At 45.1% G+C, this 27,414-nt stretch overlaps 1 protein-coding gene across 1 annotated transcript; it reads left to right on the top strand.

Annotated features, from left to right (window-relative positions):
• Positions 1–26,611, top strand: LOC149459133 (acyl-coenzyme A amino acid N-acyltransferase 1-like). The gene is made up of 4 exons (XM_089681598.1): positions 1–103; positions 9,117–9,591; positions 13,625–13,827; positions 22,554–26,611. The coding sequence occupies exons 2-4, from the start codon at positions 9,129–9,131 to the stop codon at positions 23,145–23,147; spliced, it is 1,260 nt and encodes a 419-aa protein (XP_089537724.1). The 5' UTR covers positions 1–103; positions 9,117–9,128; the 3' UTR covers positions 23,148–26,611.
• The last annotated feature ends 803 nt before the right edge of the window (positions 26,612–27,414 follow it).

Here is a 27,414-nt window from a genome sequence, read left to right as displayed (position 1 = left end):
GGTAGGAGGAGGTTTCAGAAAATAGGACTTCGCTCACAAGATCTCACCTTCCTGTACTGCGAATATCTCAGAGTTACTGTGCCCACTGCAGAAGACGAGGCGGGTGAGTCCGTAGACATAGATTATTAGTAAAGGCTACAATGGGGTTTTTTTTAACCACTTGCCCTCCAAAGCATTTCCCCCCCTTCCTGACCAGGCCATTTTGTGCGTTACGCCACTGCGTTACTTTAACTGACAATTGTGCGGTCATGCAATGCTGCATCCAAATTAAATTTACTTCCTTTTTTTCCCACAAATACAGCTTTCTTTTTGGTATTTGATCGCCTGTGCGTTTTTCTTTTTGCGCTATAAAAAAAAAGACCAACAATTTTGAGAAAAAAAAACAATATTTTTTTACTTTTTGCTATTAAACTCGTCCAGTAAAAAAAATCACATTTGGTCAGAAAATTTAGGCCAAAATGTTTTCTGCTACATCTTTGCTAAAGAAAAATCCAAATACATGTAAATGAAGTGGTTTACGTGAACGTTATAGTGTTTACAAATGGTGGTATATATACTGGGATTTTGTTTTCTTTTTAATTTTTACTAGTAATGGCGGAGATCAGCGACTTACATTTGGACTGCGACCGGCATTCTGACACTGGGTGGGAAATTACTTGGTGTCACTGACATCCCCAGTGATACCAATACAGTGATCAGTGCTAATAAAAAAGCACTGACATTGTACTACTGGCACTGGAAAGGAAGGAGTTAACATCTTGGGCGATCAAAGCATCCAAAGCAGTGTGCCCGAGTTGACAGGGAAGAGAACTGTTCGTAAACAAAACAGTTCTCCTCCCTGTCAGAGATCCTCGGCAATCACCGCGCGCCGGCAAGTAATCACCGGCTGGGACCCAGTGATTAACGGCACTGGGCCGGAAGGGGTTAACATCTGGGGCGATCAAAGGGTTAAACTGTGTGCTGTTTTACTGTGTGCTGTGTGTGTGCTTTCCACTGTAAGCACACTGCTTTGTATTGCTCTGCTATGAGGAGCCATGCAAAGCAGTGTGCAGGAGCTGACAGGGGAGAGAACTGTATTATTTACATACAATTCTCTCCCTCCGTCAGTAATGCTCTGCAATCACTGGGTTCCCGTGAGTAATCACTGGCTGGGACCCTGTGATTGATAGCCGAGACCATGAATAGCAGTGCAGGTAGGGCGCACGTGCCCCCTATCTTGAAATGCAAAATCACATATATGTACGTGATTTTGCGCACCCCTGCTGCCATGTAGCAGTATGTTTGCTATAGGGCAGCGGGAAAGCGGTTATTGGGCCCCTGCAGGTTTATGCCATAATGGACGCACTGCACATTATGATAGACATACCTTTTTAAACTGAGCCCTCCAGCGCTGAACTGTCACTGCTCCTGGCATTTCCATTTCTACTCCTGTCTTCCTTCTGGATTCATGCTCTCTGGCGGTGATGACGTCTCCCCCGCGTATGGACACAGGGGTCACTATCGTTGCAGAGATCTATCTTGTGCTAGGTGTCCACGAGTTCCTCAAAAAACTCCCTCCTTGTCTACTCCAGATAGGATTTAGATATGGCCTGGAGCTTGCGCTAGGCGTCCCCTACTATTTCCGAAATCTCCTTTCTCGTCTACCCCAGATAAGACTCAGATGAGGTTCACACGAGGGTCCGGAGCTTCTGTTTGGTGCCCACTAGTCCCTCAAAGAATCTTCTGCCTTCTGCAGCTACCATGTGAACAAGAGTGACTTACATTGGACAGAGGACTCGAGGACCATTTTTAGATACAGTGGTTTTCCTACAGAATCATTATGTGTTTTTTTTTTTGGGGGGGGGGGATAGCAGAGTACACCGACAGATGTCATGGTAGGAAAAAATTTATTTGTGATTTTTGCTTAGTGAAAGAAAACAGATCCTTCCATAGTTACAGTCAGGTTGAAAATAAAGAAAAAAAGAAGTCCATTTAGTTCAACCAATAGAAACAAATAAATAAAGAGAAAACCTCAATATACACAATTCTGTAGTTGAACCAGGAGAAGGAAAAAAAATCCACGTGAAGCATGGTCCAATTTGCTGCAGCAGGGGAAAAGATCCTTCCTTCCAGGTTGAGAAGACGTGTGGAGGAAGTTTCTGAGAGAACTGAATACCCATCTGGCTGCTGACAGACTGCTCACTGCTGTACCTGAGAGGGAGACCAGCAAAGCGACAGACATCTTGGGATGTTGGAGAAAGCCACAGATGTCTGACCGGGAGGGGGGGGGGGAGAGCTGCAAAAGCTGACCAGCTAGGTTTCATGGGGTGAACAGGGAGAGGTCACTTGCTTACACAGGAGTTGGTGAGAGGCCGCTGGCCAAAACCACATTACACTTTTATCAAAGTGAGACAGAGTGGTGTGCAAGTAACACAGAACCAGTACCTGTATTGGTTCTTAAAGACACATTAACCCACTCTGAAGTAAGAGTGGAACTCCAACGAGCTGCCGGTGGAAGAAGAGGAAATTACATCATAGACTGTCGTGGTGGTGAAGTACTCCCTAGGTAGGATTGCCCCCAGTATAGGGCTTACCAGGACATGCTCTCTACACCAATTGAGTGTTTCTTTACAGTATATTTATATTTTTACTCTTCACCTATTTGCAGTATATACTGTGTGTGTGTGTGTATGTATATATATATATATATACAGTGGGGATCGAAAGTTTGGGCACCCCAGCTAAAAATTTGTATTAATGTGCATAAAGAAGCCAAGGAAAGATGGAAAAATCTCCAAAAGGCATCAAATTACAGATTAGACATTCTTATAATATGTCAACAAAAGTTATATTTTATTTCCATCATTTACACTTTCAAAATAACAGAAAACAAAAAAATGGCATCTGCAAAAGTTTGGGCACCCTGCAGAATTTATAGCATGCACTGCCCCCTTTGCCAAGCTGAGACCTGCCAGTGTCATGGATTGTTCTCAATCATCGTCTGGGAAGACCAGCTCATGTCAATCTCAAAGGTTTTAAATGCCCAGACTCATCTGGCCTTGCCCCAACAATCAGCACCATGGGTTCTTCTAAGCAGTTGTCTAGAAAACTGAAACTGAAAATAGTTGACGCTCACAAAGCAGGAGAAGGCTATAAGAAGATAGCAAAGCGTTTTCAGATGTCAATATCCTCTGTTCGGAATGTAATTAAGAAATGGCAGTCATCAGGAACAGTGGAAGTTAAAGCAAGATCTGGAAGACCAAGAAAAATATCAGACAGAACAGCTCTCAGGATTGTGAGAAAAACAATTCAAAACCCACGTTTGACTGCACGATCCCTCCAGAAAGATCTGGCAGACACTGGAGTTGTGGTACACTATTCCACTATAAAGAGATACTTGTACAAATATGGTTTTCATGGAAGAGTCATCAGAAGAAAACCTCTTCTACGTCCTCACCACAAAAATCATCGTTTGAACTTTGCAAATGAACATATAGACAAGCCTGATGCATTTTGGAAACAAGTTCTGTGGACCGATGAGGTTAAAATTGAACTTTTTGGCCGGAATGAGCAAAGGAACGTTTGGAGAAGAAGGGGCACAGAATTTAATGAAAAGAACCTCTCTGCAACTGTTAAGCATGGGGTTGGATCAATCATGCTTTGGGGTTGTGTTGCAGCCAGTGGCACAGGGAACATCTCACGAGTAGAAGGAAAAATGGATTCAATAAAATTTCAGCAAATTTTGGATGATAACTTGATGCCATCTGTGAAAAAGCTGAAGTTAAAGAGAGGATGGCTTCTACAAATGGATAATGATCCTAAACACACCTCCAAATCCACGGGGGATTACATCAAGAGGCGTAAACTGAAGGTTTTGCCATGGCCTTCACAATCTCCTGACCTCAACATAATTGAAAATCTATGGATAGACCTTAAAAGAGCAGTGCGTGACAGACAGCCCAGAAATCTCAAAGAACTGGAAGACTTTTGTAAGGAAGAATGGGCAAAGATACCTCAAACAAGAATTGAAAGACTCTTGGCTGGCTACAAAAAGCGTTTACAAGCTGTGATACTTGGCAAAGGGGGCAGTACAAGATATTAACTCTGCAGGGTGCCCAAACTTTTGCAGACGCCATTTTTTTGTTTTCTGTTATTTTGAAAGTGTAAATGATGGAAATAAAATCTAACTTTTGTTGATATATTATAAGAATGTCTAATCTGTAATTTGATGCCTTTTGGAGATTTTTCCATCTTTCCTTGGCTTCTTTATTATTATTATTATTATTATACAGTATTTATAAAGCGCCAATAGTTCGCTCAGCGCTGTACATTACAAAGGGAGACAGAACATGTGACAGAACAATACCAATACAATGCAAAACATGAGGGGATCAAGGGCCCTGCTCTTTCGAGCTTACAATCTAGGAGGGAGGGGGTGGTGGCACAGGAGGAGATAGCTGTGGGGGATGGAGTGGTAGGAAGAGTGGAGGAGGGAGGCAAGTTAGCAGGGGGTGGGGTAGGCTTCCCTGAAGAGATGGGTTTTCAGGGTGCGCCTAAAGGAGAGGAGAGTAGGTGATAATCTGATGGGTTGGGGCAGGGAGTTCCAGAGGATGGGTGACACCCTGGAGAAGTCCTGGAGGCGGGCATGGGAGGAGGAGACCAGGGAACTAGAGAGAAGGAGGTCTTGTGAGGAGCGGAGTGTGCGTGCTGGGCGGTACTTGGATATTAGGTCAGAGATGTAGTTCGGGGCAGTATGGTGGACAGCTTTGTACGTCAGCGTTAGGATTTTGAATTTGATCCGTTGCGCAATCGGAAGCCAGTGGAGGGATTGGCAGAGGGGGTGGCGGAGACAGAGCGGTTGGAAAGGTGAATGAGTCTGGCAGCCGTGTTCAGGATGGACTGAAGAGGGGATAGCCAGCGGCGAGGCAGGCCAGTGAGGAGGGAGTTGCAGTAGTCGAGTCGTGATATGATGAGGGAGTGGATGAGCTGTTTAGTGGTTTCTGGGGTTAGGAACGTGCGGATTTTGGCGATGTTGCGGAGGTGGAGTCTGCACGAGTTTGTTAAAGATTGGACTTGGGGCTGGAAGGATAGGTTGGAGTCCAGAATGACACCCAGTACTCTGGCCTGCAGGGCGGGTTTGATGGTAGCGTTGTTGGATGTGACGGAGAAATCAATGGGGGGTGGTGTCCGGGCTGGGGGGAAGACAAGAAACTCGGTTTTGGAGAGGTTCAATTTAAGGAAGTGGAGCACATTAATACAAATTTTTAGCTGGGGTGCCCAAACTTTCGATCCCCACTGTATATACCGTATTTTCCGGCGTATAAGACGACTTTTCAACCCCTGAAAATCTTCTGAAAAGTCGGGGGTCGTCTTATACGCCGGTGCGAGCCGGGCGGCACTTTTTCGAGGGGCGGCGCCCCCCCTCCTCCTCCGACGGACACTAAGTACAGGGGTGGACAGAGGGGCTGCTGTACCTTACCTGGCTCCGGTCCCACGACGATCCGGTCCAGGAAGCGCGGCTGCTCCTTCTTTCAGTTCGGCCACTCGATGATCACGCGGCCGCTCGGCTCCGCCTCCTCACCGGTGATTGGGCGCCAGCACTGGAAAGGCACACAAGCGACCAATCACCGGCGAGGAGGCGGAGACGAGCGGCCCCGCGAAAATCGAGCGGCCGCACTGGAAGAAGGAGCAGCCGCTCCTCTCCCCCACTGACACTAACGATGGGGCACTATTCCTCCTCCACACTGACACCAACGATGAGGCACTGTTCCTCCCCCACTGACACCAACGATGAGGCACTGTTCCTCCCCCACTGACACCAACGATGAGGCACTGTTCCTCCCTCACTGACACCAACGATGAGGCACTGTTCTCCCCACTGATACCAATGATGGGGCACTATTCCTCCTCCCCACTGACACCAACGATGGGGCGCTATTCTCCCCGCTGACACCAACGATGGGGCGCTATTCTCCCCACTGACACCAACGATGGGGCGCTATTCTCCCCACTGACACCAACGATGGGGCACTATTACTCCTCCCCACTGACACCAACGATGGGGCGCTATTCTCCCCACTGACACCAACGATGAGGCACTGTTCTCCCCACTGATACCAATGATGGGGCACTATTCCTCCTCCCCACTGACACCAACGATGGGGCGCTATTCTCCCCGCTGACACCAACGATGGGGCGCTATTCTCCCCGCTGACACCAACGATGGGGCGCTATTCTCCCCACTGACACCAACGATGGGGCGCTATTCTCCCCACTGACACCAATGATGGGGCGCTATTCTCCCCACTGACACCAACGATGGGGCGCTATTCTCCCCACTGACACCAACGATGGGGCGCAATTCCTCCCATTGACACCAACGATGGGGCGCTATTCTCCCCACTGACACCAATGATGGGGCACTATTCCTCCTCCCCACTGACACCAACGATGGGGCGCTATTCTCCCCACTGACACCAATGATGAGGCACTACTCCTCCCACTGACACCAACGATGGGGCGCTATTCTCCCCACTGACACCAACGATGGGGCGCTATTCTCCCCACTGACACCAACGATGGGGCGCTATTCCTCCCACTGACACCAACGATGGGGTGCAATTCCTCCCACTGACACCAACGATGGGGCGCAATTCCTGCCACTGACACCAACGATGGGGCACTATTCCTCCCACTGCAACCAACGATGGGGCGCAATTCCTCCCACTGACACCAACGATGGGGTGCTATTCCTCCCACTGACACAAACGATGGGGCGCTATTCCTCCCACTGATACCAACGATGGGCCGCTATTCCTCCCACTGACACCAATGATGGAGCACTATTTCTCCCACTGACACCAATGATGGGCCGCTATTCCTCCCACTGACACCAATGATGGAGTACTATTCCTCCCACTGACACCAATGATGGGACACTATTCCTCACACTGACACCAATGATGGGGCACTATTCCTCACACACTGACACTAATGATGGGGCACCATCATTGGTGTCAGTGGGAGGAATAGTGTCCCATCATTGGTATCAGTGGGAGGAATAGTGCCCCATCATTGGTGTCAGTGGGAGGAATAGTGCCCCATCATTGGTGTCAGTGGGAGGAATAGTGCCTCATCATTGGTGTCAGTGGGAGGAGTAGTGCCTCATCATTGGTGTCAGTGGGAGGAATAGTACCCCATCATTGGAATACCATACTGAAATACCATACCATATTGAAATCAAATCTGATGTTTTTACATTTTTATTTGGTGTGTGTTGGAAGAGGGGTAGTCTTATACGGCGAGTATACCTCAAACCCTATATTTTAACAGGAAAAGTAGGGGGTCGTCTTATACGCCAGAAAATACGGTATATATATATATATATATATATATATATATATATATATATATATATATATATGTGTGTGTATATATATATATATATAGTATATTTTTTGCTATATTTTAACCATTTGCAGTATTGTTTTCTCTGTTTCATATCTCTTTTACTATTGGGGTACTGCCTGTACATCCGTACTAAATGTTCCCTACCCAGCCAGGTGTGTCAGGTTGTGTGGTGCTATTTGCAGAATTGTGGGCACAGGAACAAGGGATCCAACACATCAAATGACTCCTTCGGTGGAGTGTTACACACCACATCAGTCAATAAAAAGCCTCTAAAAATTAAAAACTATGGCTTTGAAAATACAGGACTCAACTCTTCGAGGGCACATTGGTGTAATCCATCTGATCCATTGTTGCCTAAATGTTTCTGGACCATATAAATTTTGAGCCATTGTGGTTCTTTTGGGACTATTTCAAAACTATCTCCATTCTGTACTTAAAGTGGAGCTCCACCCAAAAGGGGAAGTTCCGCTTTAAGAACTGCTCCCCCGCTCCCCATTAAGTATTGGCACCTTTGAGGGGTGGGGTGGGGGAGCGGGTACCCGAATTTGACAGGTCCCCGCTCCCACTTCCGATCCGATCGCCTAGGCAATTGGAAGCGGAAGGTGTCCTCCCTCCCTCCCTGTAGTCTTTTGAGACATGTGACAGGTCCCATAAGACTACAGGACCATTCATGAAGTGCAGCGCTACTTGCGCAGTGGGTACCCGGCTGTGAAGCCGCAAGCTATCACAGCCGGGTGCCCACACTGAAGATGCCGGCCTCCTGGAATCCAGGACGGCTGGTGAAACGGGCTGTGGGGGACACACCGCGGGATCGAGGGACAGGTAAGTGGCTGTTTTTTAAAAGTCAGCAGCTACAGTTTTTGCAGCTGCTGACTTTTATTTTTTGACAGCGTGATCACCAATTTTCCAGAACGGAAGAAGGTATTTAAAACATTTGCCTTCTCTTTGTCCCCATCACCAACTTATCTTGTAATGAGCCACCTGCTGAGGTCGGACCTTTTTATTGTTCAACTAATTGAAGAACGTTTGGGGGGTTTATCCTATCCTAACCTTTCTTTTCAGCCTTGATTTCTTTTTTTACATATTCTGTTATATTCTTGTAAATGATAATGGCATTTCTTTATTTTATATGCCCTTTCCTCATTATTTTTAGCTTTTCTAATGTTGGACGTGAGCCACGTAGGTTTTATTTGTAACCTTTTGGAATATATTTTGCAGTATGTTTGCATACAGTCAATTTGATACATTCCCATTTCTATTCTGCATTCTTCGACAGCAATGTTCCCTCCCAGTCTAGGTCTTGGAGAGTAATCCACATGGAAAATTTACTTTTTTAAAATTGTTTTTTTTCTTTCCAGTATGTGCTTGTTGTTTACAGCTTACATTAAACGAAATAATGTTATTGATACTTTTTATTTATTAACCAGTTTTTACACTATTTACATTGTATTATATGCCACATTTTACAATTACAATGGACTCTTGTGAGGAATGGGTAGGAGGTATAGTTACATGGAGTCACTTTAACCAACACGTGTATGCATGTAATTCTTTCCAATGTAATATTAGGCCTAATCTACTGGAAAAAAACAAACTAAAAGTTGGTTTGATTGCATAAATTACACATGAAAATCATATTATCCTGTATATCATAATGTATTCAGTATCACAGAGCCTTTCTCACTAGCTTTTCCATGTCTTATTACAAGCTGGTTTTGTTCTTCTAGAAAACTTCAGCTATGATAGGTCTTGCAGTCTCGCCGGAGGTGGCACTTGCAGATGAGCCGGTGAAGATCCAAGCTTGGGGTCTCGTTCCACAAGAGTTAATCACACTAAGAGCATGGCTGAAAGATGAGAAGGGGGAAATATTCTACTCCCGAGCATTCTACGTAGCCAATGACGAGGGGAAGATAGACCTAGAGCGTACACCAGCCACTGGTGGAGACTTCCAAGGAGTTCATCCAATGGGACTCTTCTGGGCTCTGAAGCCACTTACTCCATTTTTAAGGTTGGTAAAACATGATGTAATGAGAAGTCCTTTCTATGTTCACCTGGAACTCTACCGTCACATGGAAATCAGTCTGCATCCACAAAATATTCCTACTGTCAGTAAGGTTATCCAAAGATGGTTCACCAGTCCTCATGTCCAGAGAGTGCAGATCAGAGAAGGACGCATCCGAGGTTCTCTTTTTCTTCCTCCAGGTATGAGACAACAAAATAATTAATGGTTAATAGGAATGATAACACAATTCTAGTTACTGTATCTTGATTTGTTGTTTTTCTACCAGTCGTCTGGAAAAAAATGTCATGGGATGCCTAGGGTTTATTTTTTCACAATTCCAGTATAAATTGATAAGCTGCATTCACATGCAAACTGTTGGATCTTTAACCAATTTTTATTGCTCCTATGGGCAAACAGTGTAATCCAGATATAAGCAACCATTGTGACAACTGTTCAGACTGCTTGTCTCCAACTTCTGTTGTTTCTTAAAAGAAATTGCTATTCTGAGTAAGTCTTGTGTCTAAAGTCTCTTCAGTCCCAAATTATTATTATTATTATTATACAGGATTTATATAGCGCCAACAGTTTGCTCAGCGCTTTACAAAATGAAGGCGGACATTACAGTTACAATACAATTTGATACAAGAGGAAACAGAGGGCCCGGCTCGTTAGAGCTTACAATCTAGGAGGAAGGGTTGAGTGATACAAAAGTAATAGCTGTGGGGGGGATGAGCTGATGGAGGAAATAAATAGCAGTTTACTAGGTAGAAGCAGGATAGGCTTCTTTAAAGAGAGAGGATTTCAGGGATCGTCTAAAGGTGGACAGATTAGGAGACAGCCGGACAGATTGGGGTAGGGAGTTCCATAGGATGGGAGTAGCTCGGGAGAAGTCGTGGAGGCGAGCATGGGAGGAGGTGACACAGGAACTAGAGAGAAGAAGGTCTTGGGAGGCTACAGCGGTTTGGTTGGTATTTTTAGACCAGGTTGGTGATGTAGCTGGGGGCAGAGTTGTGGATTGCTTTGTAAGTTGTTGTTAGTATTTTGAATTTTATTCATTGAGTGACTGGAAGCCAGTGGAGGGATTGCCAGAGAGGGGAGGAGGACACTGAATGGAGGCCAGTGGAGGGATTGGCAGAGAGGGGTGGAGGACACTGAATGGAGGCCAGTGGAGGGATTGGCAGAGAGGGGTGGAGGACACTGAATGGAGGCCAGTGGAGGGATTGGCAGAGAGGGGCGGAGGACACTGAATGGAGGCCAGTGGAGGGATTGGCAGAGAGGGGTGGAGGACACTGAATGGAGGCCAGTGGAGGGATTGGCAGAGAGGGGCGGAGGACACTGAATGGAGGCCAGTGGAGGGATTGGCAGAGAGGGGTGGAGGACACTGAATGGAGGCCAGTGGAGGGATTGGCAGAGAGGAGTGGAGGACACTGAATGGAGGCCAGTGGAGGGATTGGCAGAGAGGGGTGGAGGACACTGAATGGAGGCCAGTGGAGGGATTGGCAGAGAGGGGCGGAGGACACTGAATGGAGGCCAGTGGAGGGATTGGCAGAGAGGGGTGGAGGACACTGAATGGAGGCCAGTGGAGGGATTGGCAGAGAGGAGTGGAGGACACTGAATGGAGGCCAGTGGAGGGATTGGCAGAGAGGGGTGGAGGACACTGAATGGAGGCCAGTGGAGGGATTGGCAGAGAGGGGTGGAGGACACTGAATGGAGGCCAGTGGAGGGATTGGCAGAGAGGAGTGGAGGACACTGAATGGAGGCCAGTGGAGGGATTGGCAGAGAGGGGTGGAGGACACTGAATGGAGGCCAGTGGAGGGATTGGCAGAGAGGGGCGGAGGACACTGAATGGAGGCCAGTGGAGGGATTGGCAGAGAGGGGTGGAGGACACTGAATGGAGGCCAGTGGAGGGATTGGCAGAGAGGAGTGGAGGACACTGAATGGAGGCCAGTGGAGGGATTGGCAGAGAGGGGCGGAGGACACTGAATGGAGGCCAGTGGAGGGATTGGCAGAGAGGGGCGGAGGACACTGAATGGAGGCCAGTGGAGGGATTGGCAGAGAGGGGTGGAGGACACTGAATGGAGGCCAGTGGAGGGATTGGCAGAGAGGAGTGGAGGACACTGAATGGAGGCCAATGGAGGGATTGGCAGAGAGGGGTGGAGGACACTGAATGGAGGCCAGTGGAGGGATTGGCAGAGAGGGGTAGCAGACACTGAACGGTTGGTAAGGTGGATGAGCCTGGCAGCAGCAAATTGTACTGAGGTTGAAAAAATGGATACCAAATCCCATTAAAATAGTTATATGAAATAGTTTGCCCATAGGTTACTTCTCTTCTGTGTCGCAGCCTTCTGTGGGGTGGTTGGCTGTGTTTTGAGCATCTGCCAGATGGTCACTGTTGACATTGTCAAGCACTCTATACATGGTAGCATCCACAGACAGAGACACACGTATGCTCTGGCATGTGTCCAGCATGCTGAATGATTATCACTGAATCATTTTTGAGTCTGGTCACCAATTGTAGAGTGGAGTTTGGTTTCACTGTAAAGTTTCTAATACAGCTTTCTCATTCTGGTTTCCCTTAGCTGACCTCACTCGACTCAATCATGAGTGAACTGCCTCTGGTATGACTCTTAACTTGAATTCCTATCATTCATTGTATAAATACATCAGTGGTTCATATAGTGAACTCGGTGTAGAGTTATTCACCCTGAGATCATCACAGAGGACAAGGGGGTACTCTTTACGTCTGGAGGAAAAGAAATTTATCCTCCAAACACGGAAAGGTTTCTTCACAGTGAGAGCTGTGAATATATGGAATAGACTCCCTCAACAGTTGGTTCTGGCCAGCTCAGTGGATTGCTTTAACCACTTCAAGTCCGGACACATTCACCCCCTTCCTGTCCAGGCCAATTTTCAGCTTTCAGCGTATTCACACTTTGAATGACAATTAGCCGGTCATCTAACACTGTACCCATATGAATTTTTTAGCATTTTTTTGCTACAGATAAAACTTTATTTTGGTGGTACTTATTCACCACTGGGGTTTTTAATTTTTTTTTCCTATATAAATGAAAAAGTCCACAAATTTAGAAAAAAAAAAGTTTTTCTTATAACATTTTGCAAATAAATAATCTTTCTTCATAAATCTTGGCCAAAATGTATTCATCTATCTTTTTAGTAAAAATAAACCCCAAATTAGTTTATAACCAAAAATTATAATTTTTCACATTTTTATTTTATTTTTTTTATATTATTATTTATGTTTTTTTTTTTTCTTTTACATACTGTCACCCAAGCAGTACAGTGTCACCATAGTGACACTGTACTACTTGTGGGGGGTGATGAAGATTGTCTTTTCTTTTTTACACTGATTGCTTTTACACCCATAAAGGCTGTAAAAGCAATCATTTCTCCTTCTCTCTGGCTGCATTCCGGCAGCCATTGAGAAATACTGTGTGAGCTGTGATTGGTCACAGCTTGTCACATGGTACAAGGCTGTTGTGAATATCCTGGTACCATGTGACCTCTGTGATCATTCACAGATTTCACACGTAGTAAGCAATGATGTCAGAAGTGACATCCTGTTTACTACTATTCATGTGATCACTCAGTGGCCAATCAGGGATCACATTAATCAGGACCTCATGCAGAGGTCCCATACAGCAATCACTGATCGTGGTGCCGGACACAGCGGGCATTGATCGTGGCACAGCGTGCTCCCGGGGAGCGCGCACAGGCAATGGATGCGGGGAGGAGGTTTAGAAACGTCCTCCCGCATCGGCAGCGCTCCCGTCTGGCCCATGTCGATAAACAGCCAGACAGGAAGAGGTTAAAAAAGTCCTGGATTCTTTCTTGGATATACAGAATATAACTGGATACTAACATTTATAGGTAAAGTTGATCCACGGAATATCATGAGATGCCCCTGGTACCTTTCCTAGGCTTTTTTGGGTGTGGTTTGAGTGTGGGCGAGGGCACAGGGGCCCCATGATCCCCTATTGCTTGGAGGCCCCATGAGTTCCCAGTCTGCCCCTCGTGTCAAGACAGATGTTGATTGTCCAAAAACATGACAGGTAAACTCAAATAATAATTTGAACTGTGGACTTGGATAAGTGGTAAAAAGGTCATTATTTTTACAATTCAAAAGAAATCCAAATGAATGCAACTAACTGTTGTGCTAGACACTAAACCATGACCTGGATAAATGAGAACATTGACAAGTATCCTAATTTACAGGAGAAGGTCCTTTCCCTGGAGTCATTGATATATATGGTAGAATTGGTGGTCTAATGGTGTCTAAAAGCAGCCTTCTGGCCAGTCGAGGGTTTGCTTCTCTTGCCTTGGCCTATTATGCCTATGAAGATCTGCCAAGCCAAATGGAGGACATGGATCTGGAATACTTTGAAGAAGCTGCTCAGTGGCTGTGTAACCATCCAAAAGTAAGTTATAATGATAAAACCTGTCGCTTTTTTGTACTGTTCTCCTTTTTCCAGCTTATAAAGCTAGTTGACTATGAAAATCCTTTTGCACGTGGGCAGCACAAGCCATGTTCCTGTTATCTACATGTAGCGCTACTCCCATAGGAGCCGCAGGAACACTGTCCAGGTCTTCCTCAAAAGCTTTGTCCTGCAGCCAGGCACAGAGGCTCATTCACGCGTTCCTTCAATGACCAGTCTAGGGGTGTTGTTTTTATTTTTGGAGAACGTGGATAGGGATGAGGGAACTGAGTAGGATACTCCAAAAACAAGAACTTTAGGTATTCTTTCAGATAAACTATGACAAAGTCCATGCTTGAAGAACACAGTAGACTTCAGCTTTAGGACAGCAGTAGAAGTTGTGGTAATAAGCTGGAGCAGAGTCCCTTCAAGTAGGAGATGGACAATGCTCCTCACGACGCCAGGCGGTGTCCTCTTTAGCTAGACCTGCAGCTGTCTCCTTAGCACCAGAGGGGGTTAAGTAGCACAAAGTCTCTAAGATCCCTTCAATATATCTATACTCACAAGGTCCAAGAGCAGATGGTTGCCTTCCTCCTTGATACCAAACCAGATCTTCAGTAGACGACCTCTCCGTTAGCTTTAGCAGAACCCAAGTCTCAGTATACAGGCCCTCAGGTCGTCCATCTGTGGCCTACTGCAGAAGATACAGCAGAATTGCCTGAGGCAGCGGCATGCCCTCTCCAGGCTGGACCTATTCTATACAGGAAAAGACACAGAACTTGGTGTGCTCATTGAATATATACAATCAGCCAGCATGCCATCAGAGCCAGTCTCCCTGGGATAGGCCGGGGCCGTATCAATACTCATGCTGCCATCTGCATAGCTCTACACCTATCATCCAGAAGATTCAACTATCAGGCTGGATGCAGCTGAGCAAACTGAGCAGACCTAACCAGCAGAACACAGCGACACCCATTACAGTGTGCAACTTGTGCTTTTACCTAACAACACTTACATCCACACTGACTACAGAGTGACAACTACATCTACCTATCAAAACACAGCTAAATCTTGTCTTTCTAAACCTAGTACCTATCTAGGAGGGTGCTACATACAGGATGCCAAAGAGGGAATATTTAGTGCAGGGATGGTGCACAGATGTAGAATTTGATGTGATCTGCTGTGCAGGGTGCATCATCTACAGGCATCTACCTTAAAGTGTTACTAAACCCACAACAGTACAATCAGTCTGTAGATGCAGTAAAGCATGCTTGTTATACTCACTGTGGAACCTAAGGGGTTAATCATCTGCATTGTTTAGAAAGGCTGTTTGATCCTGTCTTATCTGCTCCTCCTCTTGTTCAAATGTTCACGTCTTAATCGCCTGATAAGACAGACTGAACCCGTAGTCATTCTGCACATGCTTGGTTTAGTGTGCATTGCTAGGGAGGTTTTTTCTTCTTGGGAGATTGCATGTGATCAGAACAAGGCCAATCGGCATTGTCCAGACAGAGGCCAGGGGTTCTGCATCCTCCTAGAGCAGAAAGAACTAACTAATGCTCTGCTGAACACTGATAGAAGTCACAATACTGCACTAACTGCTGATGAGAAAAGGTATTTAGCAGTTTATATTTACTAAAATAATTGCACTTCCAGTTTCTGTGTACTGTGGGAGACCAGATATAGTGAATGCAGGGTCCGTGGAGACCGGATATAGTGAATGCAGGGTCCGGGGAGAGCGGATATAGTGAATGCAGGGTCCGGGGAGACCAGATAAAGTGAATGCAGGGTCCGGGGAGAGCAGATAAAGTGAATGCAGGGTCCGGGGAGAGCGGATATAGTGAATGCAGGGTCCGGGGAGACCAGATATAGTGAATGCAGGGTCCGGGGAGACCGGATATAGTGAATGCAGGGTCCGGGGAGACCGGATATAGTGAATGCAGGGTCCGGGGAGACCGGATATAGTGAATGCAGGGTCCGGGGAGACCAGATAAAGTGAATGCAGGGTCCCGGGGGACCAGATATAGTGAATGCAGGGTCCTGGAGACTGGATATAGGAAATGCAGGGTCCGGGGAGACCAGATAAAGTAAATGTGGGGTCCGGGGAGACCAGATAAAGTGAATGTGGGGTCCGGGGAGACCGGATATAGGGAATGCAGGGTCCGGGGAGAGCGGATATACTGAATGCGGGATCTGGGGAGACCAGATATAGTGAATGCAGGGTCCAGGGAGAGCAGATATAGTGAATGCAGGGTCCGGGGAGACCAGATATAGTGAATGCAGAGTCCAGGGAGACCGGATATAGTGAATGCAGGGTCCGGGGAGACCAGATATAGTGAATGCAGGGTCCAGGGAGACCGGATATAGTGAATGCAGGGTCCGGGGAGACCAGATATAGTGAATGCAGGGTCCGGGGGGACCAGATATAGTGAATGCAGGGTCCGGGGAGACCAGATATAGTGAATGCAGGGTCCGGGGAGACCAGATATAGTGAATGCAGGGTCCGGGGAGACCAGATATAGTGAATGCAGGGTCTGGGGAGACCGGATATAGTGAATGCAGGGTCCGGGGAGACCGGATATAGTGAATGCAGGGTCCGGGGAGAGCAGATATAGTGAATGCAGGGTCCGGGGAGACCAGATATAGTGAATGCAGGGTCCGGGGAGACCGGATATAGTGAATGCAGGGTCCGGGGAGACCGGATATAGTGAATGCAGGGTCCGGGGAGACCGGATATAGTGAATGCAGGGTCCGGGGAGACCGGATATAGTGAATGCAGGGTCCGGGGAGACCGGATATAGTGAATGCAGGGTTCTGGGATTTAGTAACACTTTAAAGACAGTGACAAGGCAGTAGCAACAGGGAGCATTATGGGGGGAGGGGGACCACAGCCAGAAAAGTGCCTCTCTCTGTGCAATGTAACACTCTTGTAGAGAGGTGCACTACATCTTGCATACTTCATATTAACCTCTCCCCATAGGAAGTGGAGAAAGTTTAGTTTTGTTAGAAACCTTACCAAAGAGGCAATATACAGGAGTTATTTTTTTAACACATCCAACATGTACCACTATGCATAGGTGTGAAAGCATCCCAACCCTCACCCTTTGAAAATAAAAAGATAAACAAAGTCAAAGTAAACTCCCACTGGACTCTTGTACCTACAGGTGCACTTACCTGGAGGTACAAGGAATACCTCCTCAACATGCACCGTATAGGGAATATTCGGTGTCCCTGCAGCCGATGACATCATCGACGCATGAGCTCTGAAGGAACGGCATACCCATCCCATTCCTTCAGAGCTCTGTGCTGCAGCTGAAGCTCCTGCATACATGCGTGGGAGTGACATCATTGCGGCTTGGCCAATCAAGTGGTCAGAGCCCACGAACTTGGAAGGACGACTGGGTGAAGATGGAAGCCCTGTCAGTGGTAACAGCTGCTTTAAAGAGGAACTGAACTCTGGAAGCTGCAGTAGTATGTAACAGAGCATATCGATCAGTAGTATGTAGTGCACAGTGCAAAGGTCAATAGTATGTAACACAGAGTGTAGGGGTCAGTAGTAAGCAATGTACAGTGCAAAGGTCAATAGTATGTAACACATAGTGTAGGGGTCAGTAGTAAGCAATGTACAGTGCAAAGGTCAATAGTATGTAACACAGAGTGTAGGGGTCAGTAGTAAGTAATGTACAGTGCAAAGGTCAATAGTATGTAACACAGAGTGTAGGGGTCAGTAGTAAGTAATACACAGTGCAAAGGTCAATAGTATGTAACACAGAGTGTAGGGGTCAGTAGTAAGTAATACACAGTGCAAAGGTCAATAGTATGTAACACAGAGTGTAGGGGTCAGTAGTAAGTAATGCACAGTGCAAAGGTCAATAGTATGTAACACAGAGTGTAGGGGTCAGTAGTAAGCAATGCACATTGCAAAGGTCAATAGTATGTAACACAGAATGTAGGGGTCAGTAGTAAGGAATGTACAGTGTAAAGGTCAATAGTATGTAACACAGAGTGTAGGGGTCAGTAGTAAGCAATGCACAGTGCAAAGGTCAATAGTATGTAACACAGAGTGTAGGGGTCAGTAGTAAGCAATGTACAGTGCAAAGGTCAATAGTATGTAACACAGAGTGTAGGGGTCAGTAGTAAGTAATGTACAGTGCAAAGGTCAATAGTATGTAACACAGAGTGTAGGGGTCAGTAGTAAGTAATACATAGTGCAAAGGTCAATAGTATGTAACACAGAGTGTAGGGGTCAGTAGTAAGTAATGCACAGTGCAAAGGTCAATATTATGTAACACAGAGTGTAGGGGTCAGTAGTAAGCAATGCATAGTGTAAAGGTCAGTAGTATGTAACACAGAGTGTAGGGGTCAGTAGTAAGCAATGCACATTGCAAAGGTCAATAGTATGTAACACAGAATGTAGGGGTCAGTAGTAAGTAATGCACATTGCAAAGGTCAATAGTATGTAACACAGAATGTAGGGGTCAGTAGTAAGTAATGCACATTGCAAAGGTCAATAGTATGTAACACAGAGTGTAGGGGTCAGTAGTAAGTAATGCACAGTGCAAAGGTCAATAGTATGTAACACAGAGTGTAGGGGTCAGTAGTAAGTAATGCACAGTGCAAAGGTCAATAGTATGTAACACAGAGTGTAGGGGTCAGTAGTAAGTAATGCACAGTGCAAAGGTCAATAGTATGTAACACAGAGTGTAGGGGTCAGTAGTAAGGAATGTACAGTGCAAAGGTCAATAGTATGTAACACAGAGTGTAGGGGTCAGTAATAAGCAATGCACAGTGCAAAGGTCAATAATATGTAACACATAGTGTAGGGGTCAGTAGTACGTAATGCACAGTGCAAAGGTCAATAATATGTAACACAGAGTGTAGGGGTCAGTAGTAAGTAATGCACAGTGCAAAGGTCAATAGTATGTAACAAAGAGTGTAGGGGTCAATAGTAAGTAATGCACAGTGCAAAGGTCAATAGTATGTAACACAGAGTGTAGGAGTCAGTAGTAAGAAATGCACAGTGGAAAGGTCAGTAGTATGTAACACAGAGTGTAGGGGTCAGTAGTAAGCAATGCACAGTGCAAAGGTAAGTAGTATGTAACAGAGTGTAGGGGTCAGTAGTAAGCAATGCACAGTGCAAAGGTCAATAGTATGTAACACAGAATGTAGGGGTCAGTAGTAAGTAATGCACAGTGCAAAGGTCAATAGTATGTAACACAGAGTGTAGGGGTCAGTAGTAAGTAATGCACAGTGCAAAGGTCAATAGCATGTAACACAGAATGTAGGGGTCAGTAGTAAGTAATGCACAGTGCAAAGGTCAATAATATGTAACACATAGTGTAGGGGTCAGTAGTACGTAATGAACAGTGCAAAGGTCAATAATATGTAACACAGAGTGTAGGGGTCAGTAGTAAGTAATGCACAGTGCAAAGGTCAATAGTATGTAACACAGAGTGTAGGGGTCAGTAGTAAGTAATGCACAGTGCAAAGGTCAATAGCATGTAACACAGAATGTAGGGGTCAGTAGTAAGTAATGCACAGTGCAAAGGTCAATAATATGTAACACATAGTGTAGGGGTCAGTAGTACGTAATGCACAGTGCAAAGGTCAATAATATGTAACACAGAGTGTAGGGGTCAGTAGTAAGTAATGCACAGTGCAAAGGTCAATAGTATGTAACACAGAGTGTAGGGGTCAGTAGTAAGCAATGGACAGTGCAGAGGTCAGTGGTATGTAATAAACAGTGCAGGGTTTAGAAATAAGTAATGTAGAATACAGCAATCTGGAGTATGTAATGTAGTATTCAGAAATCAGGAATAACACAGAGTGCAGAAGTCAGTAATAGGTAACACAGAGTGCAGGGGTCAGTAATAGGTAACACAGAGTGCAGGGGTCAGTAGTAAGTAATGCACAGTGCAAAGGTCAATAGTATGTAACACAGAGTGTAGGGGTCAGTAGTAAGTAATGCACAGTGCAAAGGTCAATAGTATGTAACACAGAATGTAGGGGTCAGTAGTAAGTAATGCACAGTGCAAAGGTCAATAGTATGTAACAAAGACTGTAGGGGTCAGTAGTAAGTAATGCACAGTGCAAAGGTCAATAGTATGTAACACAGAGTGTAGGGGTCAGTAGTAAGTAATGCACAGTGCAAAGGTCAATAGTATGTAATACAGAGTGTAGGGGTCAGTAGTAGGTAATGCACAGTGCAAAGGTCAATAGTATGTAACACAGAGTGTAGGGGTCAGTAGTAAGGAATGCACAGTGCAAAGGTCAATAGTATGTAACACAGAGTGTAGGGGTCAGTAGTAAGAAATGCACAGTGCAAAGGTCAATAGTATGTAACACAGAGTGTAGGGGTCAGTAGTAAGTAATGCACAGTGCAAAGGTCAATAGTATGTAACACAGAGTGTAGGAGTCAGTAGTAAGAAATGCACAGTGCAAATGTCAGTAGTATGTAACACAGAGTGTAGGGGTCAGTAGTAAGCAATGCACAGTGCAAAGGTAAGTAGTATGTAACAGAGTGTAGGGGTCAGTAGTAAGCAATGCACAGTGCAAAGGTCAATAGTATGTAACACAGAATGTAGGGGTCAGTAGTAAGTAATGCACAGTGCAAAGGTCAATAGTATGTAACACAGAGTGTAGGGGTCAGTAGTAAGTAATGCACAGTGCAAAGGTCAATAGCATGTAACACAGAGTGTAGGGGTCAGTAGTAAGTAATGCACAGTGCAAAGGTCAATAGCATGTAACACAGAATGTAGGGGTCAGTAGTAAGTAATGCACAGTGCAAAGGTCAATAATATGTAACACATAGTGTAGGGGTCAGTAGTACGTAATGCACAGTGCAAAGGTCAATAATATGTAACACATAGTGTAGGGGTCAGTAGTACGTAATGCACAGTGCAAAGGTCAATAGTATGTAACACAGAGTGTAGGGGTCAGTAGTAAGCAATGGACAGTGCAGAGGTCAGTGGTATGTAATAAACAGTGCAGGGTTTAGAAATAAGTAATGTAGAATACAGCAATCTGGAGTATGTAATGTAGTATTCAGAAATCAGGAATAACACAGAGTGCAGAAGTCAGTAATAGGTAACACAGAGTGCAGGGGTCAGTAATAGGTAACACAGAGTGCAGGGGTCAGTAATAGGTAACACAGAGTGCAGGGGTCAGTAGTATGTACAAGGGTAAATAGTAAGCAATGCTATTAGTATATTTTGCACAGTAGTAATACACCCCTCACAAGACAAAATCCCCCTTCCATTACAAATTTCAACTAATTTCACCTAAGCTAACATTACCCACAGCACACATTTTCTCTTGCTCCTGTAAAATGAAGGCATCTGCTAGAACAAGGGACGTCATCCCAGGTCTCCCGTTGGTTATGCCACATGACAGGTCAGAGCGGAAAAGGAGTCTAGGACTTCCTTCAGTTCTGCATTGCCTACTGCTGTTCTATTCTCAGGTCTGGGAAGGGATAGGCCGTGCGAGGAGGTGACTTGCTTGCATGGAGGGATCTCGGTGAACTGCTCACATTGTCACGATCGATAAGTAGATTGCATCAACCTGTTGACACCCCCCTCGCCTTGAAACCTCCACTTTGACCTTTAACTCAATTCCTGAGCCACAACCTTAAAGTGATTCTAAAGGCGTATCATTTTTTTTTTTTAGAAAAAATAACAAATATGTCTATACTTACCTGCTGTGGGCAGTGGATTTGCACAGAGCAGCCTGGATCCTCCTTCTCGGCTCCTAGCCCCTTCCTCCTGTTGGGGTGCCCCCACAGCAAGCAGCTTGCAAATTGGCACCCGCTGCTCCCTGTGTCCATTCACACACAGAGCCGTGGCTCGTCTCTGCCTTCTCTCTCTTCTCATTGGCTCACTGGTTGTGATTGACAGCAGTGGGAGCCAATGGCCCCTTCTTCTGTCTCAGCCAATGAAAAGGAGTCCCGGGATACCTGAGACTACAGTGCACATCGCTGGATCGAGAGGGGGTTTAGGTGAGTATTAGGGGGCTGGGGGTAATGCAGCACACAGGTTTTATACCTTCATGCACAGAATAGTGAAAAACCTTTGGAATCACTTTAACACTAAAAAAACCCTAAGGCTAGGTTCACATCTGTGCGGGTGGTGCCACTGCGAATCCACACAAAAATACCTGCAGCCGCACCACCCGCACAGAGCAATGTGGGACCCCCGGGCAGGTGCCATTCATTCTAATGGCACACCTCCCGCATTGGAAATCGCAACCATACTGGGAACCACGGATCCCATGCGGGTTGCGGTTTCCAAAGAAGTGCAGGGACTTCTTTCCTGCGTGTCCCGCAGGGAATCCATTCTAATAAATGGGCTCTCGTGCCCACGCAAAACGAGTCCCGCACAGCCGCAGATATGTGAGCCGGGGGTAAAGCCAAAAGCTCACCCTACTGGATGCAGAAACTCCCATTCCTTAGCTGGGACCTCCAAGGGCCAAGCTCTTTGCACTAAACAATGTTGGTTTGAAATTATAATACTTATTTGGGCTGTGGGAGAAAACTGAACCATCTGGCGGGAACCCACACAAACACAGGGTGGACATACAAACTTCGTACATATTGTAATTTAGTGGGGGATCAACACAGGGCCCTAGAAGTGCAAGGTAGGAGTGCTAACTAATTAGAGTTTTAACTTCTGAAAAAAGACTCTTCAGTTCCAGATTTCTGACTCTTTATCCTAATTGCTTCCCTCCTATTTTAGGTTTTTGGAGATGGGATTGGAATCGTCTCTTTATGCAAAGGTGCAGAGCTGGCCTTGGCAATGGCATCTTATTTGCCCCAGGTGGCTGCGACCATTTGTATCAATGGAACCAATGCAATCAATGAATTTGCTCTCAGATACAGAGATGCCATCATTCCTGGAATTCCCTATCGTCCAGAAAGAATGCTGACCACAGACAGAGGAGTCGTTCTTTCTGGGATACTAGACGATCCAAATAAGCCTGAACACCAGAATTCCATAATTCCAGTGGAGAGGGCCCGAGGTCCCATCCTCTTTTTGGTGGGAGAAAATGACCAGACGTGCAATAGCTTATTTTTTGCCAAGGAGGCAATAGCCAGAGCACACAATAATGGCAAGCAGGATGTCTATTTAAGGAGTTACCCCGGAGCTGGCCACATTCTAGAGCCCCCTGGTTTCCCCTATTGCTCTGTGTCCAAAGCACTTTTCATTTCACTGCCAGCGAGCTGGGGTGGAGACCTTGTGTCTCACTGCCAAGCCCAGGAAAGTATATGGAAAGAGATATTGGAATTCCTGCATAAGAATATACCATGTTCACGGCGGAATAAATTATGAAAAAAAATCTTTTCTAATCTACTAAAGAGAGTCAGATAAATCTATGTATCCTTTGTGAATTGACAGCAAATTGGTGAGCCAGGCAAAATGTAGAACATAGGGAACTGATCTGACATGTATAAAGATATCCATATAAGGCCCTTTGATATTTCATCAGGTTGTCAAATGATTTTCTGCTCATTTTCAACTTGTCCAGTGCAGGCAGAACCCAACTTCCTTAATCATTTTCTCTGTCAGATGTGCGGATATTAGCAGTATTGTCTGCTAAATCATACCCTGTATGTATATTTTAGCAGATAGTTACATCGTTAGTCTGGCTGAAAAAAGATAAAAATTCATCCACTTCAACCATTAAAAAAAAAAAGAAAAAAAAAAAAGTTATAATCCTACACCCACAGTTAATCCAGAAGAAGGCAGAAAACCCCCCAGCAAAGCATGATCCAATTTGCTCCTGCAGGGAAAACATTTCTCCCTGATTCTCCAAGAGGCAATCAGATATTCCCTGGATCAACTTTACCTATAAATGTTATATCCAGTTATATTCTGTGTATCCAAGAAAGAATCCAGGACTTTCCTACAGCAATCCACTGAGCTGGCCACAACCAACTCTTGAGGGAGTCTATTCCACATTTTCACAGCTCTCACTGTGAAGAAACCTTTCCGTGTTTGGAGATTACATTTATTTTTCTCAAGACATAAAGAGTGCCCCCTTGTCCTCTGTGATGACCTCAGGGGGAATAACTCTACACCGAGTTCACTATATGAACCACTGATGTATTTATACATGGAGATCATATCCCCCCTTATGTATTATACATGGAGATCATATCCCCCCTTATGTATTATACATGGTGATCATATCCCCCCTTATGTATTATACATGGAGATCATATCCCCCCTTATGTATTATACATGGAGATCATATCCCCCCTTATGTATTATACATGGAGATCATATCCCCCCTTATGTATTATACATGGTGATCATATCCCCCCTTATGTATTATACATGGTGATCATATCCCCCCTTATGTATTATACATGGAGATCATATCCCCCCTTATGTATTATACATGGAGATCATATCCCCCCTTATGTATTATACATGGAGATCATATCCCCCCTTATGTATTATACATGGAGATCATATCCCCCCTTATGTATTATACATGGAGATCATATCCCCCCTTATGTATTATACATGGTGATCATATCCCCCCTTATGTATTATACATGGAGATCATATCCCCCCTTATGTATTATACATGGAGATCACATCCCCCTTATGTATTATACATGGTGATCATACCCCCCTTACGTATTATACATGGAGATCACATCCCCCCTTATGTATTATACATGGAGATCATATCCCCCTTATGTATTATACATGGAGATCATATCCCCCTCTTATGTATTATACATGGAGATCATATCCCCCCTTATGTATTATACATGGAGATCATATCCCCCCTTATGTATTATACATGGAGATCATATCCCCCCTTATGTATTATACATGGTGATTATATCCCCCTCTTATGTATTATACATGGAGATCATATCCCCCCTTATGTATTATACATGGAGATCATATCCCTCCCAGGGGCGGACTGACAACTCATGGGGCTCCCGGGCAATAAGGGATCATGGGGCCCCTGTGTCCTTGCCCAAAGTCAAAAAAGCCCATGAAAAAGGTACCAGGGGCATCTCATGGGGCCCTCTACTGACCGCAGGCCCTCGGGCAGTGCCCGAGTTTCCAAATGGTCAGTCCGCCCCTCTATCCCCCCCTTTGTATTATACATGGAGATCATATCCCCCCTTATGTATTATACATGGTGATCATATCCCCCCTTATGTATTATACATGATGATCATATCCCCTCTTATGTATTATACATGGAGATCATATCCCCCTCTTATGTATTATACATGGAGATCATATCCCCCTTATGTATTATACATGGAGATCATATCCCCCCCTTATGTATTATACATGGAGAGCATATCCCCCTTATGTATTATACATGGAGATCATATCCTCCCTTATGTATTATACATGGTGATCATACCCCCCTTATGTATTATACATGATGATCATATCCCCCCTTATGTATTATACATGGTGATCATACCCCCCTTATGTATTATACATGATGATCATATCCCCCCTTATGTATTATACATGGTGATCATATCCCCCCTTATGTATTATACATGGAGATCATATCCCCCTCTTATGTATTATAGATGGAGATCATATCCCCCCTTATGTATTTATACATGGAGATCATATCCCCCCTTATGTATTTATACATGGTGGCCAGTGCCACTGACGAAAAAAAAAAGAAGAAAAAACTGTTGCCTGGCAAAGTTGGGTTACTTGAAGAAAGCACAACAGTTCCCAGCAGACAACAGATTAACTTGTGCAATTTTAGTCTCTTACCAGACGCAGGGCGCCATCCTTTGGGTTTCTGGACATGTGCTCTGGTTGTTTAGGTCCTCAGACAGGGATAGGAATCACTGTAATTTCTCTCTTTCAATCCAGCTGAGACAGTCTCCCTTTCCATTCTCACAAGCAATAGGAGCATTTGCCAGTACAGTCTGATCTCAGCAGGCATTTAACTCTCACCTCGCACCCTCCGAGGGAAAAGGTTCTCAGTCACTTTGCTTCTCACCAAACTGTGGTCAGCTATAGCAGGGATCCGTTCAGCTAGAAGCAGCAGCTAAGGCCTGTTCACACCTATGCATTTTTTTAGTACAGAAACACAGTACAGTCCATTGAACATGGTTTTCTATGGGACACGTTCACATCTATGCTTTTTTCAGCAGCTGCGGTTTTGGAAAGGGTCAGGGACTTTTGTGAACACAAAACAGTGCATTTTTGGTTCAACAGACTTCAATGCAGATGCTGCAGAAAAGCATGTAGTGCATTTTTTACGCATTTTTCATTTTTAATTCTGCTCAACAACAAATTGGATAGAAAGAAAAACATGAAAAATGCAAATCGCATCAAAAAACATGTCAAAACACAAGTGCAAAAATGCACTGCAGAAATGGATCAAAAGCAAACTGCATAGGTGTGAACCAAGCCCAAGTCTTTTCCTTTCACACCTACTTGCTTCAAGACAATCCTCTCCCCTTTCCTCACCAGCCTGTAGACACACTTTTCCTTGCTTTGTTGCCTCAGCCAATCACCTCTAGGATCAAATCAGACCCAGACAAGATGGCTGCCCATTGCAGCAGAGACACTCCATAGACGCACATTGTAAAGTGGTCTCCTTTAGGATGGCTGCTGCACTTCTACATTAATTTGAAAAAGAAGAAAATCTTTGCGCTTAGCCCAATATTATATATAATGAAAAAGTAAAAAAATGAATAAATAAAATAATGAATGAATGTAAAAGTGAACTGCTGCTACTAACTTCCTGAACACCAGAATAAATCATTTCAACACATAAAAAAGTGGGCTGTTCACTTTAACCGTGATAAATGAATACAGGAATGTGTGCAAACTGAAAATTCATGTATCATCAAATAATAATCTGTATAAAAGACACAACTGTGGAACCTGAAATGATGATGATGTTCATCCATTGTGTTCGAAGACGACCTCTAACAGGTAGTGGGCTGTCCACGGTGTGTCCGTTGGTGGCTGGTAAGGCCTATGTGGGCATGAAATGTTCTGCCACATGTCGGGCAGACATATGTGGGCACCACTGTTGCAGCATTTGCAGCTCTTGGTTTGTGGAGTGCTCGCTTCTCTTGTGCTATGGTTTTTATTCTCTCCTCAAATGTCTGGCAGCCTTGGTGGATCAACATGCACCATGTCGATCGATCTTGTGCCAGGGTTTCCCAGGTGGTGATGTCAATATCCAGGGACTTGAAGGAGGCTGTCAATGTGTCTTTGTATCCTGTGGTGTATTTTGGTTTTGTGCTGCCCTAGGCAAGACTAAAATCGGGCACCCCCCCGCATCTAAATTAGTCCCACCCTTTCAGCTGCAAACTCCACCCCTTCCTCTTTAGGCTCCACCTCTTCCTATTAGAGCTTCACCCACTGACACCGATGGGCCGCTATTCCTCCCACTGACACCAGTGATGGGGCACTATTCCTCCCACTGACACCAATGATGTGGCACTATTCCTCCCACAGACACCAATGATGTGGCACTATTCCTCCCACTGACACCAATGATGGGGCACTATTCCTCCCACTGATACCAATGATGGGGCACTATTCCTCCCACTGATACCAATGATGGGGCACT

The sequence above is a fragment of the Staurois parvus genome, unplaced genomic scaffold, assembly GCF_062004578.1.
Source record: "Staurois parvus isolate SC_StPar_1 unplaced genomic scaffold, SC_StPar_1.0 ptg000272l, whole genome shotgun sequence".
Lineage (NCBI taxonomy): Eukaryota > Metazoa > Chordata > Amphibia > Anura > Ranidae > Staurois > Staurois parvus.
The sequence above is the reverse complement of the archived record's forward strand: the minus strand, read 5'-3'. Positions and strand labels throughout refer to the sequence as shown.